This window comes from Globicephala melas, chromosome 5, assembly GCF_963455315.2.
Source record: "Globicephala melas chromosome 5, mGloMel1.2, whole genome shotgun sequence".
Classification (NCBI taxonomy): domain Eukaryota; kingdom Metazoa; phylum Chordata; class Mammalia; order Artiodactyla; family Delphinidae; genus Globicephala; species Globicephala melas.
The window spans coordinates 13,144,254-13,161,968 of NC_083318.1; the positions used below are offsets into that span (position 1 = coordinate 13,144,254).

General features: G+C 35.4%; 1 protein-coding gene across 1 annotated transcript in view; it reads left to right on the top strand.

The window, feature by feature from the left end:
- SCLT1 (sodium channel and clathrin linker 1) overlaps positions 1-17,715 on the top strand; it is a 259,470-nt gene that overhangs the window by 128,648 nt on the left and 113,107 nt on the right. The window contains exons 10-12 of the mRNA XM_030863846.2: positions 2,940-3,030; positions 5,861-5,952; positions 15,308-15,485. Of these exons, the coding sequence (XP_030719706.1) occupies positions 2,940-3,030; positions 5,861-5,952; positions 15,308-15,485 (361 nt within the window). The remainder of the gene's footprint in view (positions 1-2,939; positions 3,031-5,860; positions 5,953-15,307; positions 15,486-17,715) is intronic.

Sequence of the window (17,715 nt, forward strand, 5' to 3'; positions counted from 1 at the left end):
CATTCACTTATGATGTATTTACTTGTCTACTATATGCCAGGTACTGTGCTATCCCTGAGGATTTAAAATTTAATAAAATGTGATCCTTGCCTTTAATGATCTTACATTCCATATTATTTTTCATAAACTCACAGTTCCATGAGAGGAGTATCTGTTAAAAATGTATAAAGTATTATGAATCATGGGGGCTGGTATTATAAGGTCTTTTGCCTAAGAGAAGTTAGAGAAGACTTCAAATGAGATTTTTGAGGTTAGTCTTTAAGATTGTTGAGGAATCTATCAGAAAAAGCAGAAGAAGGCTGGTCAAGTCAAACATGTGAAAAAAATAGGCAAGGCTGTGTTTCAGAAACAGGGAGTTAGTAGTCTGTTATACCAGGAATATAAATTACATGAGGGGAATTAGCAAGAGATGAGACTCTTTGAAGCCAGATGATGACTAACTATATGCCACACTGAGGAGTGTTGATTATATTCCCAAAGAAGTGGGGAATCCAGAAATCATTAATAAACAAGAATTTTATCATCAGTGGGCTTCCCTGGTGGCACAGTGGTTAAGAATCCACCTTCCAATGCAGGGGACACAGGTTTGAGCCCTTGTCCAAGAAGATCCCACATGCTATGGAGCAACTAAGCCCATGAGCTACAGCTGCTCAGCCTGCACTCTAGAGCCCGTGAGCCACAACTACGGAGCCCGCGCACCTAGAGCCCATGCTCCGCAACAAGAGAAGCCACCGCAATGAGAAGCCCGTGCACTGCAATGAAGAGTAGCCTCCATTCACTGCAACTAGAGAAAGCCCGCGTGTAGCAGTGAAGTCCCATCGCAGCCAAAAAATAAATAAATTTTTTTTAAAAACAGAATTTTTTTATCATCAGATAACTTTTTTTTTTTTTTTTTTTTGCAGATAGGATGCATTATAGAGGATGAATTAAAGAGGATACCAGCAGTAAAGAGATCAGTTTGGAATCTATTGGAATAATCCTGGGAAATAATGATGAGGCCAGTGGTTGGGCCATGGAAGTGGAAATGGATGACACAACTGAGGGACAATTTAGAAGTAGAATCGTTAGGCAGATTAGATAGAAATCAGAAAACCATCTACTATAGAGTTTTTGTTTGGGCAGATTATCTTCTCCACTTCCCTGTTGTTTGAGATGAGACCACTGAGACAGTCTTGTGGTCAAGTGAATTGCATTAAGCTATATCACTGGTTAGTGACAGAACTGAGTTCCTGACGCTAGGATTCTCCCATATTGCACCTCAGTCCCACTGTGGCTCTAACAATTTTTTTCTTTAATCATGCTCTGATCTTACATTTGTTTACACTTAACAGTGCGCTTTAATGTACATTATCTATTTTGAGGTTTTCAGCAACCCCATGACATAAGTAGAATAAGCATTATTATCCTCTTTCTCAAGGGAAGAAAGCCAAGTCAGAGTGGGTGCTATGCTTATTCAGAAGTTGCTCAGTTTTGTCATTACTATATAAAATCTTACTCCTTAAGTTTTTCTTTTTAGGATATATGGAATTTTATAACTGGTAGATTTGTTGATTGATTCATGTAGTAGATGCACTCCTGAAATTGTCTCTAAGCTTAGATTTTACATGCATTCGTGTAAGGTGGTTTTGGAGTTGTTTTTGTTTTTGTTTTGTCATTTGGTGAATCATTTTGCAAGTAGAAAAAATGTATGTCTAATAAACTCAGATTTTTATAAATTGGATTCATTTAAAGCAAAGCATATTCTTAAGTGCTTAATCTTATGAAATATTATTGGTATCACTTTTTCTGGTAGACAGTATATCATAGAGGATTTGGTTTAAATACCAATTTCATTCTTGTTTGTGAATCCTTGGGCAAGTTGGCAAACCTGTCACCCTCACTCTCTTGACTTCAGTTTGATATAATAATAGTACTTATTTACAGGTATTGTGTTAAGTGAAACGATGTCTACAAAGCATTTAGGACAGTTCCTGGAACCTAATAACTACCTGATACATTTTAGCTATTAGATTTTTATTTCCTGTTGTTTTTATGCTAACCAATTATGGAATTATAAATATTGTTAGAGTCAAAAGTAGTGAAGTAACATTTGCTGTGAGTTTTGCATCAAATAATTTCTTTAGGTTCAACAGCACTAATATGATTTATATTTATAATACATACATAAAATATAATTAGGAAACAAGTATGGGCAGTTCCTACACTAAAGTACCTTCCTTCCTAAAACTGTATGTTTTTTTCCCCATAATCCACATGTTCTGTATTTACACGTAGTATTTAATTGGTATAATATTAAAACTCTTTTTTTCTGTTTCAGAAAGTCTTATTTTTTATTCTAAAATCTTTTTCTATGGGGAGTCAAGAAGATATTGAAACTTATTTGATAGTATTAGAACATTCAAAAACTTGTCCTTTTTGTCCTTTGCAGCTTCAGTCTCAGAAGAAAGTAAATATTAGACCATCTTGTGGGAAATGTTTCAGTTCATTATGTTAAGTGATTATATAATACTTCTGGTGTTTAAGGAATGATCAAGGTGTTGAAACTTAGGTTCATTTTCATAGAAAGGCCAATCAGCGATATTTCACTAACTCTGTTCAGGAAATTATAGACATAACTATATTCTGCTTAATGCACTGACATTCTTGTTAGGTAATTTATCAAGATGATAAAGTTCTTCATGAAATCTATTGAATTATTTGAGTATAAAGCGTAATTTATCCAAATAAAGTATTAATGATTCCTACTTTGTACTCATCCCTGCAGCTATATTTTTTCTTCTTCACACTCTTCGACATAAAGGGATCTTTCAGTATTTATCCCTTACATTCATTTTTAGGTGTATCGTGGTTGGTACTGATTTTACTAAATTTAGATTTCTAATTTAAAAAATTTGTATGGTCTATGAAAACAGTGTTTGTTGATTTACTTTGTACTTTAGGCAAGCCAAGTTAGATCTGAGAGTTGCAGCAGCAAAAGTGGAAGAGTTAACTAAAGTGACGGAAGATCTTCAAGGACAGATGCAAAAGAAGGTATCTTCCTTTTTCTAAGACAACTGGATGCAGATGTCTGTAGCTTTGTTTTCTATGTATTTTATTGTTGATCTGTTTTGGATTAGGTGTTAAAGAGGATTGCTGGAAAATTAATCATTTTATTGTCCTCAAAATATGAAATATGAAATTAGGAAGCTAAATTGTAACATTGAAAATAACTTTATTTCTATTCACTATACCCTAAGTCAATAAACATCACAATATCATAATCATCCCTAAACACATCATTACTGAAATGCATGTTAATGTAAGATCAAGTTTTAGTTAGTTGGTTATATGTAGATGGAAAAGGAGTATTTAGTACTACGTTTTGTTTAATACTACATTTTGTGTTATTGGCATAAAAGACTGGTTCTTTTTACATGTAATGGGGAAGTTTCAAGAAGGTGTCAAGGAAAGGTCAGGCTTTAGATTTAGATGGATCTAATTATTAAAGCTGGAAATTACAGGGGAATCTGTAAGAGCAACAAAGCCACAAAGAGGATGAGCCCTACCTCTGCCCAAATCTTGACGGATCCTCAAATTATGCAGGCACAGTGAGTTCCCTGGGAGCCTAGTTAGAAGAGCAACAGTGGAAAGAAATAAGAACTCATCACAGATGCCAGCTGCTGTACACTGTAGGGGACACACTTCAGAGTTTGAGTCTAGGTAAGATAATTGCCTAACTGAACAAAAAAAGCTAATAAGCTTCGAAAAAACAAAACAGAATCCAGAGAAACTGTGATTCGTTATCTTTATTATCCAGTTTTCAATCAAAACTTACTAGACACTAAAGTATGATTGGTGGGGGAGAGGGAGGAAGAAGAAGTTGATAGAAACTCATTTTCATTGAGTTTGGATTTAGCTGTTGGATTTAGCGGGCAAAGAAAGGCTTCAAATAAGCTATTATAAACATGTTCATGGAATTAAAGAAAATCTATTTTTAAATTAGAGTAAAATAAGATTTTAGTGAAGGAATGGATAGAGAATGTTTAATTGAGAACTAGAAAATAATTTTAAAAATAGAAATTCTAGAGTTTAAAAGTACAGCAACCCAAATAAAAATTTCATTAGATGGGCTCAAAAATTAATTGGAATGACCAGAAGAAATAATCAGTGAACTTTAAAACAGATCAATAGAAATTTTCCTGTTCAAAGAATAGAGTTTAAAAGATGAAAGAAAAATGAACAGGACCTCAGAGATCTGTGGGACAATATGAAGCAAGCCAATCGAAGTGTAATTGGAATTGCAGAAGTAGGGGGCAGAAAAGATGTTTAAAGAAATAATGACTGAAAACTTCCAAAATTTGGTGGAAAACATTAGCAAATCCAAGAAACTCAGTGAACCCTTAGTACAGTAAACACAAAGAAAATCACTTTAAACACATCATGACAACACTGACAGCCAATTATAAAGAGAAAACTTGAAAGCAGCAACAGAAAAACGATATGAACAGGGAACAGAGATAAGAATAAAGGCTGACCTCTCATCAAAAAATTGTGGAAGCAGAAAACACTGAAGCAATATATTTGAAGTGCTGACGGAAAAAAATGCTCATTAAGAATTCTGTGTCCAGGGACTTCCCTGGTGGCGCAGTGGTCAAGAACCCGCCTGCCAGTGGAGGGGACACGGGTTCAATCTTTGGTCCAGGAAGATCCCACATGCTGCAGAGCAACTCAGCCCGTGTGCCACAACTACTGAGCCTGTGCTCTAGAGCCTGTGAGCCACAACTACTGAGCCCACGCCCTGGAGCCCGCGCGCCACAACTACTGAGCCCACACGCCACCACTGCTGAAGCCTGCGTGCTCCAGGGCCTGAGGGCCACAACCACTGAGCCCATGCTCTGCAACTGCTGAAACCCACGTGCCTAGAGCCTGTGCTTCACAACAAGAGAAGCCACCACAATGAGAAGCCCGTGCACTGCAACAAAGAGTAGCCCCTGCTCACTGCAACTGGAGAAGGCCTGCGTGCAGCAACGAAGATCCAACGCAGCCAAAGATAGATAGATAGATAGATAGATAGATAGATAGATAAATAATCGTATGTCCAGTGGAACTGTACTTCAAAAATGAAGGCAAAATAAAGGCATTTTCAGGTAAAGAAAAACTGGGAAATTTTGTCACTTAGTAGAGCTGTCCTTCAAACACTGTTGAAGGAAATTCTTTAGACTGAAAGGAAATGACACCAGGTGACAACTCAGATATAGGAAGAAATTAAGAGCAACAGGAGTTGTAAATATGAAATAATACATGTACATAATTTATGTTTTCTTTTCTCTTGTCAATACCTTAAAAGACTTGACTGGATTTATAAAGTATGCACATACACTATATGACAACAAAGGCACTAAAACCTAGGATGTTTCATGGTAATAAATCCACTGTAGCAAGGTTTTTTTTGAGATGATACAAATAAAACCTATTAATTTATTTTAAAGCGTCACTATTTAAAGTAGAAATATCCTATGATTATAACAGAATGCAGTATAACCTAGCTAAGAGAACATATTCTGAGGGCAAATTATCTGCAACAAATCCCTGCATTGTTTTTTTAGACTTGCTCTATAGAAATAGTTGGAATATTGATAGAAATCCATATGCAGTGACTGTTTTGATTATTGTTTTACTAATACAGAATTGATAGTGAGGTTCTCCTCCCCCTTTTTTAGTATATTTATGGTTTGTTTCCAAAGTGATATTGCTTTAAACTTACATATGAAATTCTAGCAATATAATAACTTTACAGAGTGAACTGTTTTCTTTATGCTGTTTAATGATGTATTGAATTTTTACAAACTTAAAGTAAGCATCCAGTTTCTTTATTTTCTAGGAGGAGGATATGGTGTCTGCCCAAGGAAGAGAGGAAGCATCAGATAGGCGCTTACAGCAATTACAATCTAGTATAAAACAATCAGAAACAAGGTAAACTGCTAAATACATCTAGCTTTGTCTATAAGCTTCAAAAGTTATTCCACATTAGAGTTTGTTTATGATTTATGATATCATCTAGAATATATATTTTATAAATGCTAAACAAACTATAATCATAGGTTTAAAATCTGGTTTGCTGGACATTGTTTATTAAAAAATCATATTCAAAAGATTGAACATGTGTTTTGAACATATATTGAAATATCATTTTTGTCTTTGCCTTTTCTCAAAAACAGTAATAGTCAAGTTTAGTTAATCCCAAAATCAGAAATGTTCTTTTCATCTTAAAGCAGAAAAAAAAAATAGCGAAGTTAGGTAAAAATTATATAGAAAAATCATTTCTTACTGAGAAATACTTGAGAAATCATTATAGATGTTTTTCCTGGAGTCTTATGGAACAAAAATTTTCAGTTACCTTTGAAGGTCTGAGCTACTTTTTAAATATATTCTGTAACTTTGTCTTTAATTGCTGTCTTAATGCAGATGTTCATTCTAGAATCTTTTGTTGTTGTTTTCTAGTCCTTGTTTGATATTCCCTTAAGGAACTTGAAAATTGTCATTTGTAATCTATTAAAGATACAGTGACTACAGCACATAAAATCATATTATGGTTTATAGCTGAAAAATCTACTCTGTATGATTGGAATCTGTTACACTCAGAAATAGTCTACTGATCTGAGGACATCAAAAATTGAGATCTCAGTTCTAGTCACAGATCCATGGCTAATACTGTTTGTTCAGAAAAAAATTAGTGTCTTTGAGCTTCTGTTTCTTGTTCTCAAAAATGCTAATAAAACTAATTTCTTTGCTCATAGTGGGTTCAGAACTAATTGATTTTAACTGCTAACTTGAGATTCTGATGGAAGATGTTCTAATTTTTAAGTGCTAGGGTTTTTGGGGTTTTGTTTTGCATTTTTCTAAACTTTTCAACAGTTGAATGATATTTGACTGCTTTCTAGAACTTTTTTGTTAACCTTAGAGAAAAGTCTGTGGTTGTAGTTTTTTCATTTGTTATTTTAGTAGCATTATGTGCTATGAAAATAAATGCTAGAGACTTGAAGTAGTGAAATCTGAATATGTAAATTTCAGTTCCTTTGATTCTGATAGTATTTCATAAGGAATCAAGTTGTTCATAGATGCTTTAAGTTGTCTTTTTAGTACTGAAGACTCTGAGATTTTTGTTGTTTTTTCTTCTGCTTTTAATATAAAGTTATAACCTAACTGAAAGCTTCCTAAAAAGAGATTACTGCATACGTAAGAAAATCTAAGGATATTTTTTAAAGTTCAGTATTCAGCTAGCTGCCTTTGAGAAGAAAATTTTTACGTTGGCTGTCTTTTGGAGCTATTAAATTAATGTTGTTTCTATTATGATTAAAAAAAAGTTATATTTTAAAGTTAAAAAAACTCTTGTATTTTTATATAAGAGAAAGCAGAACTATTAGTGTAGTTGATATGTGTCTATAAGCAATGTTCAGCCAGTGTTTTAAGTGTGAATATATCCTGTTTAATGGAACTACCAGCTATGGAAAAACTATGTTTTTAATGGTCATCTTTGTTGCATAAACTCAAAGACACTTTGGCCTCCGTAAATACTTACTATTTGAGTTATTAAAATTATATTTATTATTTATAAAATTATTATTTGTGATCCTTTCAAATGCCACAAACACCTAGGAAGCATAAATCATTTTCTCCCATCTTCCAAAAAAAGGCCTCTGCCTCCCTGCTTTTTAGATGATTCACGGGTACTGGGAATTATCTCCAGGGAACGCCAGTTCTCTGGGAAAGACTGCTGATTTGTATATTCTCTGTTGAATAAGGTCGGAGTGAAATGAATAGAATTGCTTTAAACTACCTCTTCATATTTTTGTAATTTGGTGTTTCTTTCAAAGTAAGAATATGCCAATAAGACTAAGAATTCGAACCATTGTTCTTTCCTTGTGATTTGTTGTCTCCACCTCCCCCGCTCCCATTTTAAGGGATACCATTCTCCCTCAGCTTCCTGAGTACACATGGAAGGTACATTTTTTTAGACATTGTTTAGAAATATCTTTATTCTACCTTTAAAGGTGATAGTTTGGGTGAGTAATGAATCCTAGGTTGGAAATCCTAGGTTTTAAATCATTTTTCCTTAAAATGTTGACATTTTCCTCATATTATCTAGCTTCCAGCTGCAGAAAAAAAAATTCCTGTGTCATTCGAAATTCCTGCTTTGTGTGTTTGACCTGTTACCCCACCCCCGTGGACCCCGTCCCAGAGACTTGCGGGATCATCCACCCACGACCTCCACAGTTAATATTCTACAATTGCAGATGTGCACATTTAGTAAGAATTCGTCTTCACTCATTTTACTGGGGACATTTCAATATAGAAATTCATGTTCTTCACTTCTGGCAATATTTTCGGGATTTTCTGTTGAATAATTTTTTTCTCTGTTTTTTCATTTTTTCTTTTAACATAATATTAGCTGGATATTGGATCTAATGGATTGATTCCCTAATTTTCCTGTTTTTTCTCTCCCATTTTCCATTTCTTCATTTATTTTCTCCTTTCTTGGGGGTTCCTTTAAATTTTCTTCTAACTAACCATTTGTTGAATATTTTATTTTAGCTATCATAAATTTTTTAAAGAGCCATTTCTTATCCTCCGAATGTTTCTTTTTCTATAGTATCTTAGTATAAATATTATATCATCTCTTAGTAAAATATATTAAAATATTTTTAAGGTTTTATTCTGCCATCTGCATTGTCTCTGATTTCTCTAACATTCCTTTGTTCTTTGTGCCTGTCTTCCTTCCAAAGGCTTGATGATCCTTTCTATCCATTGATATTTAAAAATAAGACACCAAAGTGCCTGTTTCACCAGCACATATCCAAAAAATGGAATATACAAAGAAAATTAGCATGACCCACACTCAAATCCATGAAACGTTCCATGTTTTTAAAAATCAAATTCACAGATACAGAGAACAGATTGATGGTTGCCAGAGGCAGGGAGTGGGGAGGGGTGGGTGAAATAGATGAAGGTGGTCAAAAGGTGCACACTTCCAGTTAAAAAAGAAATGAATCACGGGGATGTAATATACAGCATGGTGACTATAGTTAATAATACAGTATTATAGATTTGAAAGTTGCTAAGAGAATAGATCTTAAAAGTTCTCATCACAAGAAAAAATATTGTAATTGTATATATGTGGTGATATCAACTTGACTTATTGTGGTGATTATTTCAAAATATATGCAAATACTGAATTATTATGTTTACACCTGAAACTAATAAACAGTTTTCCCTCAGTATCCACTGGGTTTTGGATCCAAGACCCCTGTGGATACCAAAATCCATGGATGTTCAAGTCCCTTATATAAAATGATACAGTGTTTGTATATAACCTATGCACATCCTCCTGTATACTTTTTTTTTTTTTTTTTGGCGGTACGCGGGCCTCTCACTGTTGTGGCCTCTCCCATTGTGGAGCACAGGCTCCGGACACGCAGACTCAGCGGCCATGGCTCACGGGCCCAGCCACTCCACGACATGTGGGATCTTCCCAGACCGGGGCACGAACCTGTGTCCCCTGCATCGGGAGGCGGACTCTCAACCACTGCGCCTCCAGGGAAGCCCCTCCTCCTGTATACTTTAAATCATGTCTAGATTACTTACTAATACAATATAAATGCTATGTAAATAGTTGCCAGTGCACAGCAAATTAAAGTTTTACTTTTCAGAAATTTTTTTTTAATATTTTCATTCTAGTTGATTGAATCCTGTAATGTGGAAACCACAGATATGGGGATTGACTGTAATGTTGTATGTCAATTATATCTCAATTTTTTTAAAAAGTAAGATACCAAAAAGTAGATAGGTAGGTAGGTATGTATAGGTGGGCTTATAGTCTGGCAGACTAACTATATTATGTTTAGGCAGTGAGCTGGCATTTTCCTTGGGCAGTCCCCAGATATCAGAATCTGAGGGTGCTCTTTCTTGAGCCGATTTCTCCAGAGTAGGATCCATCAGTCTTTTGACGTGGGCTGGGAATGGAAGTGCACAAGCCTGAGTGTATTCCAAAACCTGAAGAAAGAGTCTGGCAGGTGATAATGTTCAATACGCAAACTTTCCTTCAGTACCCTGGGTTTTGTTATGTTTTCTCACCACCAACTTAGCTTGAAATGACAGCGCCTTGCTAGATAGTTATAGGTAGATACATAGATCTGAATCGTAATTTAGGTGGAAGTTTCTTTTTTTTTCCCTCATTGGGGTATAGTTGCTTTACAATGTTGTGTTAGTTTCTGCTATACGAATTAGCTATATGTATACATATATTCCCTCTCTCTTGGACCTCCCTCCCACCCCATCCCCAATCCCACCCATCTAGGTCACCACAGAGCACCAAGCTGAGCTCCCTGCACCATACAGCAGGTTCCCACTAGTTATCTGTTTTACACATAGTAGTGTATATATGTCAATCCCAATCTCCCAGTTCATCCATCCCCCCGCTTCCCCCCACCATATCCACACGTCCATTCTCTACATCTGCGTCTCTATTCCTGCCCTGCAAATAGGTTCATCTGTACCATTTTCTAGATTCCACATGTAGGAGTTAATATACGATATTTGTGTTTTCTCTTTCTTACTTAATTCACTCTGTATGACAGACTCTAGGTCCATCCACATCTCTCCAAATGACCCAGTTTTGTTCCTTTTTATGACTAATATTCCATTGTATATATATGTACCACATCTTCTTTATCCATTCATCCATCGATGGACATTTAGGTTGTTTCCATGACCTGGCTTTTGTAAATAGTGTTGCAGTGAACATTGGGGTGCATGTGCCTTTTTGAATTATGGTTTTCTCAGGGTATATGCCCAGTAGTGGGACTGCTGGGTCATATGGTAGTTCTAGTTTTGGTTTTTTAAGGAACCTCCATACTGTTTTCCACAGTGGTTGTATTAATTTACATTCCCACCAACAGTGCAAGAGGGTTCCTTCCCTTTTCTCCACTCCCTCTCCAGCCTGTATTGTATGTAGATTTTTTGATGATGGCCATTCTGACTGGTGTGAGGTGATACCTCATTGTAGTTTTGATCTGCATTTCTCTAATAATTAGTGATGTTGAGCATTTTTTCATGTGCCTCTTGGCTACCTGTATGTCTTCTTTGGAGAAATGTCTGTTTAGGTCTTCTGCCCATTTTTTGATTGGGTTGTTTGTTTTTTTGATATTGAGCTGCATGAGTTATTTGTATGTTTTGGAGATTAATCCCTTGTTAGCTGCTTCATTTGCAAATATTGTCTCCCATTCTGAGGGTTGTCTTTTCATCTCGTTTATGCTTTTCTTTGCTGTGCAAAAGCTTTTAAGTTTCATTAGGTCCCATTTGTTTATTTTTGTTTTTATTTTCATTACTCTAGGAGGTAGGTGAAAAAAGATCTTGCTGTGATTTATGTCAAAGAATGTTCTTCCCTGTTTTCCTGTGAGCGTTTTATAGTGTCTGGTCTTACATTTAGGTCTTTATTTCATTTTGAGTTTATTTTTGTGTGTGGTGTTAGGGAGTGTTCTAGTTTTATTCTTTTACATGTGACTGTCCAGTTTCCCAGCACCGCTTATTGAAGAGGCTGTCTTTTCTCCATTGTATATTCTTGCCTCCTTTGTCATAGATTGGGCGACCATAGGTGCGTGGGTTTATCTCTGGGCTTTCTATCCTGTTCCATTGATCTATATTTCTGTTTTTGTGCCAGTACCATACTGTTTTGAGTACTGTAGCTTTGTATAGCTTTGTGTAGCTTCAGGCTTCAGTATAGCCTGAAGTCAGGGAGCCTGATTCCTCCAGCTCTGTTTTTCTTTCTCAAGTTTGCTTTGGCTATTTGGGGTCTTTTGTGTTTCCATACAAATTGTAAAATTTTTTGTTCTAGTTCAGTGAAAAATGCTATTGGTAATTTGATAGGGATTGCATTGAATCTGTAGATTGCTTTGGGTGGTGTAGTCATTTTCACACTGTTGATTCTTCCAATCCAAGAACATGGTATATCTCTCCATCTGTTTATGTCATCTTTGCTTTCTTTCATCAGTATCCTATAGTTTTCTGAGTAAATGTCTTTTACCTCCTTAGATAGGTTTATTCCTAGGTATTTTATTTTTTTTTGTTGTTGCAATGGTAAATGGGACTGTTTCCTTAATTTCTCTTTCAGATTTTTATTCATTAGTGTATAGGAATGCAAGAGATTTCTGTGCATTAATTTTGTCTCCTGCAACTTCACCAAATTCATCTATTAGCTCTAGTTGTTTTCTGGTGGCATCTTTAGGATTTTCTATCTATAGTATCATGTCATCTGCAAACAGTGACATTTTTAATTCTTCTTTTCCAATTTGGATTCCTTTTATTTCTTTTCCTTCTCTGATTGCCGTGGCTAGGAGTTCCAAGACTGCATTGAATAATAGTGGTGAGAGTGGACATCCTTAGGTGGAAGTTTCTATTTGGCAGTATAGCATATTTGTTAAGAACACTGACTCTGGACCCAAACTGACTGAGTTCAAACTCCAGTTTCACCAGTAACTAGATCAATAACCTTGGGCACATTGCTTACCCTTTTTGTTCTTCCGTTTCTCTATCTATAAAATAAATATAATGATTTAACCTACCTCATAATTTATATGATATAATCTCATATCCTACCTCATAGGCTAATGCTATAACGTATTTCATAGCATCATTGAAGATATTGAAGATTATGTTTTCTTTAACATATGTAAAGTACCTAGCACAAAGAATGTTCTTACAGGTGTTTGTTATTATCATTGTTGTTACTATTATTATAGAGCGGGAATTTGGCCCAATTTTAGTAAGTTGAAAGAAAGGATTCATATAAGATTTGGCTGTAGAGGATATAGAAGTGCTTTATGAGAATAATAACAGGTGTAATATGTCTTTTATGTTATAAAATTATGGAAACCTTTAAATTATGAAGCTGATGATCTGAATCTACTTTCCTATAACTCCACCCCTAACACCAGCGTGACTTTTCAGAGCCACATGGTTGCTGTGGCTGATGGACTGTTAAATACATGTAAATCCTTTAGTTGCAAGGCTTTTTCTGACATGTGTGGGTGTGAAGCCTGGAGGTGAGTGTCAGAGTGCCTTGACTGAAGATTGGAATTCACAGAGTCCTAAACAAAACTTGCCCTGTTGAGACACATGGACTCTTGGGAGATGAAGATGGCATAAACCCTTCATGAGTCCACCTCCTCTGCCTGGCCCCCAAGAGGCCATGGTGAAGTGAATGGGTGAACTGTGCTAGTAAAGTGCCAGATGTCCTGTACCTCTGTGGGAGAGGTAGAGATTGCTTCATCTTCTACCACAGTGCTTTAACCAAAGTAACATGGAGTGAAGCATGTCATGTATGTAAATCATTACAGTATGAGAGGACTGTATTCCATTAAAAAGCAGAGACCTGCAGATTTTGATTAAAGCCTAGTAATGTGTTATTTTAGAAAATACCTTAAAGAGTAAATGAACTAGAACAAAGGTATCAAGAAAGGAAAGATGAAGATCTGTTTTCAATTTAAAATAAAGGTGTTAGTGGAGAATATTAACAACTGTAAACAAAAGGAAAGCAGGAATGACAATATTAATATTACATAAGGTAGGGTTTAATGGGAAAAACAGAAAATAGAATAAAGAGGGACCTTATATAATGAAAAAATAAATCACCATTTTGAAAGAGGTACAACATTAATAAACCTAAATATGGCAAATAATAGGACAGCTAAATGTGTGATGGAAAAGCTGGGAAATGCAAGGGTGACAATGAAAATACAGTTACGTTCATTATGGCTTCTCATGCCACCACTTAGAAAAGAAATGCCTGAAAAAAACCAAAGAAACATATGTAATGCAAGGGAAGAACTGTCTTACCAGAACATATCAGAACATATTGTAAAGCCACTATAATCAAGTTAATATGACTTGGGCCTAGACTAGACAAATAGATCAGTGAATCATGACAATTGATAAGTAAATCATGATATTTTCACATTTTAGATATAAGGGTTTATTTCAATTCATCAGTTACTAATGGTACTCATACAACTGGCTATCAATCTGGAAGAAAGTTAAATTGGACTCCTGTCTTATAGCACATTCAGAAGTAAATTCCAGATTGATTAAAGATTTACAGGTAAAAATATTAAAGTCATAACATTTTTTTGAGGAAATCTAGGAGCTTACATTAACCATCTATGGATAAACGAGATCATCTTTATAAAAACTGAAATCCCAGATGTTGAAAAAAATAGTCAAATTTAGCTGTATTCAAGTGAGCATTTTTAGTGTAATAAAGATTTCCTAAATAGAGTCAATAGGCCACAACAAAAAAGTAGATTTGGGAAAAGATATTTGCAGCATACAGAACAGACTGAGGGTTAAATATCTTAATATTCAAAAAGTTCTTATAAAGGGACAAGCAAAATTAATAAGCCATCAGGAAAAAGTAGGCAAAGGATATGAGGAGGAAATTGAAAGACAATTCACATAGCTAGCAAACTTTTAAAATATGCCTGAACTCTCCAGTAATTAGGGAGATACAAATTAACAGTAAATACAAATTAACAGTGAGGAGAATTTGCATCCGTCAGACTAGGAAAGGAAAGAGCTTCTGGATGTATTTCTTGAAGGGATTTTTACAAGGTGTTATTGAATCAAAAAAGCAAGTGCAGAAAAGGGTATATACTATGATCTTAATTTTTATAACACGAAAAATTGTGTTTAAAAACCTGTGGATTGATGTGTATATACTGTGTATGTATATTTATGTGTATATGTGTGTGTATATAAGAATCATATGATTTTGTGAACATGGAGAAAAATATTCAAAGATATACATTAGTAAGTTAACATGGGTTACCTGGGTAGAGAGTAGTAAAGGGGAACCAAGTAAAAAACTAAAAGACAAAAAGACCATATAAATAGAAAGAACAGCTTATTCTTTAAGCGTTTGCTTTATAACACTGTCATGTAACTGTATAAGACAGTATGAGTTAACATAAGTAGGAAAGTGTAGAAAATGTAACATAATCAGAGTCATAATATCTAGGCTCAGTCTAAGCCCCACTGCTCATTATTCATATGACCTTAATTAAATGTTTAAAATGTTTAAGCTCTCTGGGTCTGTTTGTTATTCTTTTAAATGGAAATAATGAAACCTACTTTACAGAACTTTTGTGTGAATCAAATGAGAAGATACATGTGAAAGTAACTGTAATAATGCCTGTCCTGTAATAGATACTCTGTAAATCTCCTGTCTCCCTCCTTTTTAGAAATATTTAACTTTCTCAACGTTACTATTAATTTTTAGGTTATGTGTGACAATCCAAGAAGCTACCCAATTAAGAGCAGAAAAAATACATTTGGAAAAACAGACCAGAGACTTACAAGCAAAGTGCTATGAATTAGAAAATGAGAAATACGAAGCTATTGTAAGAGCCAGAAATAGCATGCAACTCCTGGAAGAAGCTAACCTTCAAAAAAATCGGGTAAGAAAACTAGTAACCATGTTTATAAATAATAATAAATAGATAATAAATAAAATAATGAAATACTGAACATTCCCCCATATGACCTGATAGTAAGGGACTCAGTAACTACAGAATTAATGCATAAAAATGAAATTGCTCACCATTAATAGGCATACTATTGATACATTCTTGATGTTAAGACTTAACATCAGGGCTTCCCTGGCGGCGCAGTGGTTGGGAGTCCGCCTGCCGATGCAGGGGACGCGGGTTCGTGCCCCGGTCCGGGAGGATCTCACATGCCGAGGAGCGGCTGGGCCCATGGGCCATGGCCACTGATCCTGCGTGTCCGGAGACTGTGCTCCGTGACGGGAGGGGCCACGGCGGTGAGAGGCCCACATGCCGCAAAAAAACAAAAAAAAAAACAAAAAAAAAAAGACTTAACATCATAAAATATGATAAAATGTCAACCGTCTCCTAAAACTTTCATTAGATGTTTTTTATGTCGCCAGTCCTTGTGTAACTAATCTTCATCCCCTGTAGTCTTATACTTTAAAAAAAAAAACCTGTTAAAGTACTTACCGCAGTATGTATACTCTGTATTTTAGTCACTTGAATCAGGTGAATCTTATTAATCTTCATTTCGCCTTCATTACTTACACAATTACTCTAATAGAGCAGAAGCTTAATTGACAGGAATTAAATTAACTATAAAGATTTATTAACCCGAGCCTTCATGTCACTGCTCCTTTTTTTTTAACCCTCTAATAATTGTGATTACTATGCTACCACATATCACATCTTTTACCACTTTCATTTAATGGTATTTAGTTTATAGAAGTCACAAAATAGGTTTGCTTTTTTTTTTTACATCTTTATTGGAGTATAATTGCTTTACAATGGTGTGTTACTTTCTGCTTTATAACAAAGTGAATCAGTTATACATATACATATGTTCCCATATCCCTTCCCTCTTGCGTCTCCCACCCTCCCTATCCCACTCCTCTAGGTGGTCACAAAGCACCGAGCTGATATCCCTGTGCTATGCGGCTGCTTCCCACTACCTGTCAATTTTACGTTTGGTAGTGTATGTATGTCCGTGCCACTCTCTCACTTTGTCACAGCTTACCCTTCCCCCTCCATATCCTCAAGTCCATTCTCTAGTAGGTCTGTGTCTTTATTCCTGTCTTACCCCTAGGTTCTTCAGGACATTTTTTTTTCTTAAGTTCCATGTATATGTGTTAGCATACAGTATTTGTCTTTCTCTTTCTGACTTACATCACTCTGTATGACAGACTCTAGGTCAATCCACCTCATTACAAATAGCTCAATTTCGTTTCTTTTTATGGCTCAGTAATATTCCATTGTATATATGTGCCACATCTTCTTTATCCATTCATCTGATGATGGACACTTAGGTTGTTTCCATCTCCTGGCTATTGTAAATAGAGCTGCAATGAACATTTTGGTACATGACTCTTTTTGAATTATGGTTTTCTCAGGGTATATGCCCAGTAGGGGGATTGCTGGGTCGTATGGTAGTTCTATTTGCAGTTTTTTAAGGAACCTCCATACTGTTCTCCATAGTGGCTGTACCAATTCACATTCCCACCAGCAGCGCAAGAGGGTTCCCTTTTCTCCACACCCTCTCCAGCATTTATTGTTTGTAGATTTTTTGATGATGGCCATTCTGACTGGTGTGAGGTGACACCTCCTTGTAGTTTTGATTTGCATTTCTCTAATGATTAGTGATGTTTTTAATGTTGCTGGCTCCCTTACGAAGCAATCATTAAATTATTATTTCATTTAATCAATATTTATTGAATTCATAGTGTATGCATAGTACTCCACTGGGACATATGGGGATTACAAAGGAAATACTTTGTTTTATTTATGTTTTCTTTCTTATATGATAGATGGTTTTCCAAGAGAACTATTAAAAACAAAACAAGCTATAAGTTGCATGGTAAGAAGCTACTAAGAAATAAAAAAGAAACAATTATCCAAATCTAAGCTGTGGGGAATGCTAAGGTGCTTTTTATACCTTTCAGATACTATTCCCTTCTGTGATCTTTTAGAATGGATGAAAGGAACAGAATACATAATATGCTTGGGAATTCCTCTAAACGCCTAAGTTAACTAGAAAAATTAAGAACAGGGCAGAATTGTGTCTCTCTCTTCTCCGAAGCCTATGAGCATTCTTAACATCAGGTCATAAAAATGAATATTTTCTGTGGAGCACAATGGACAG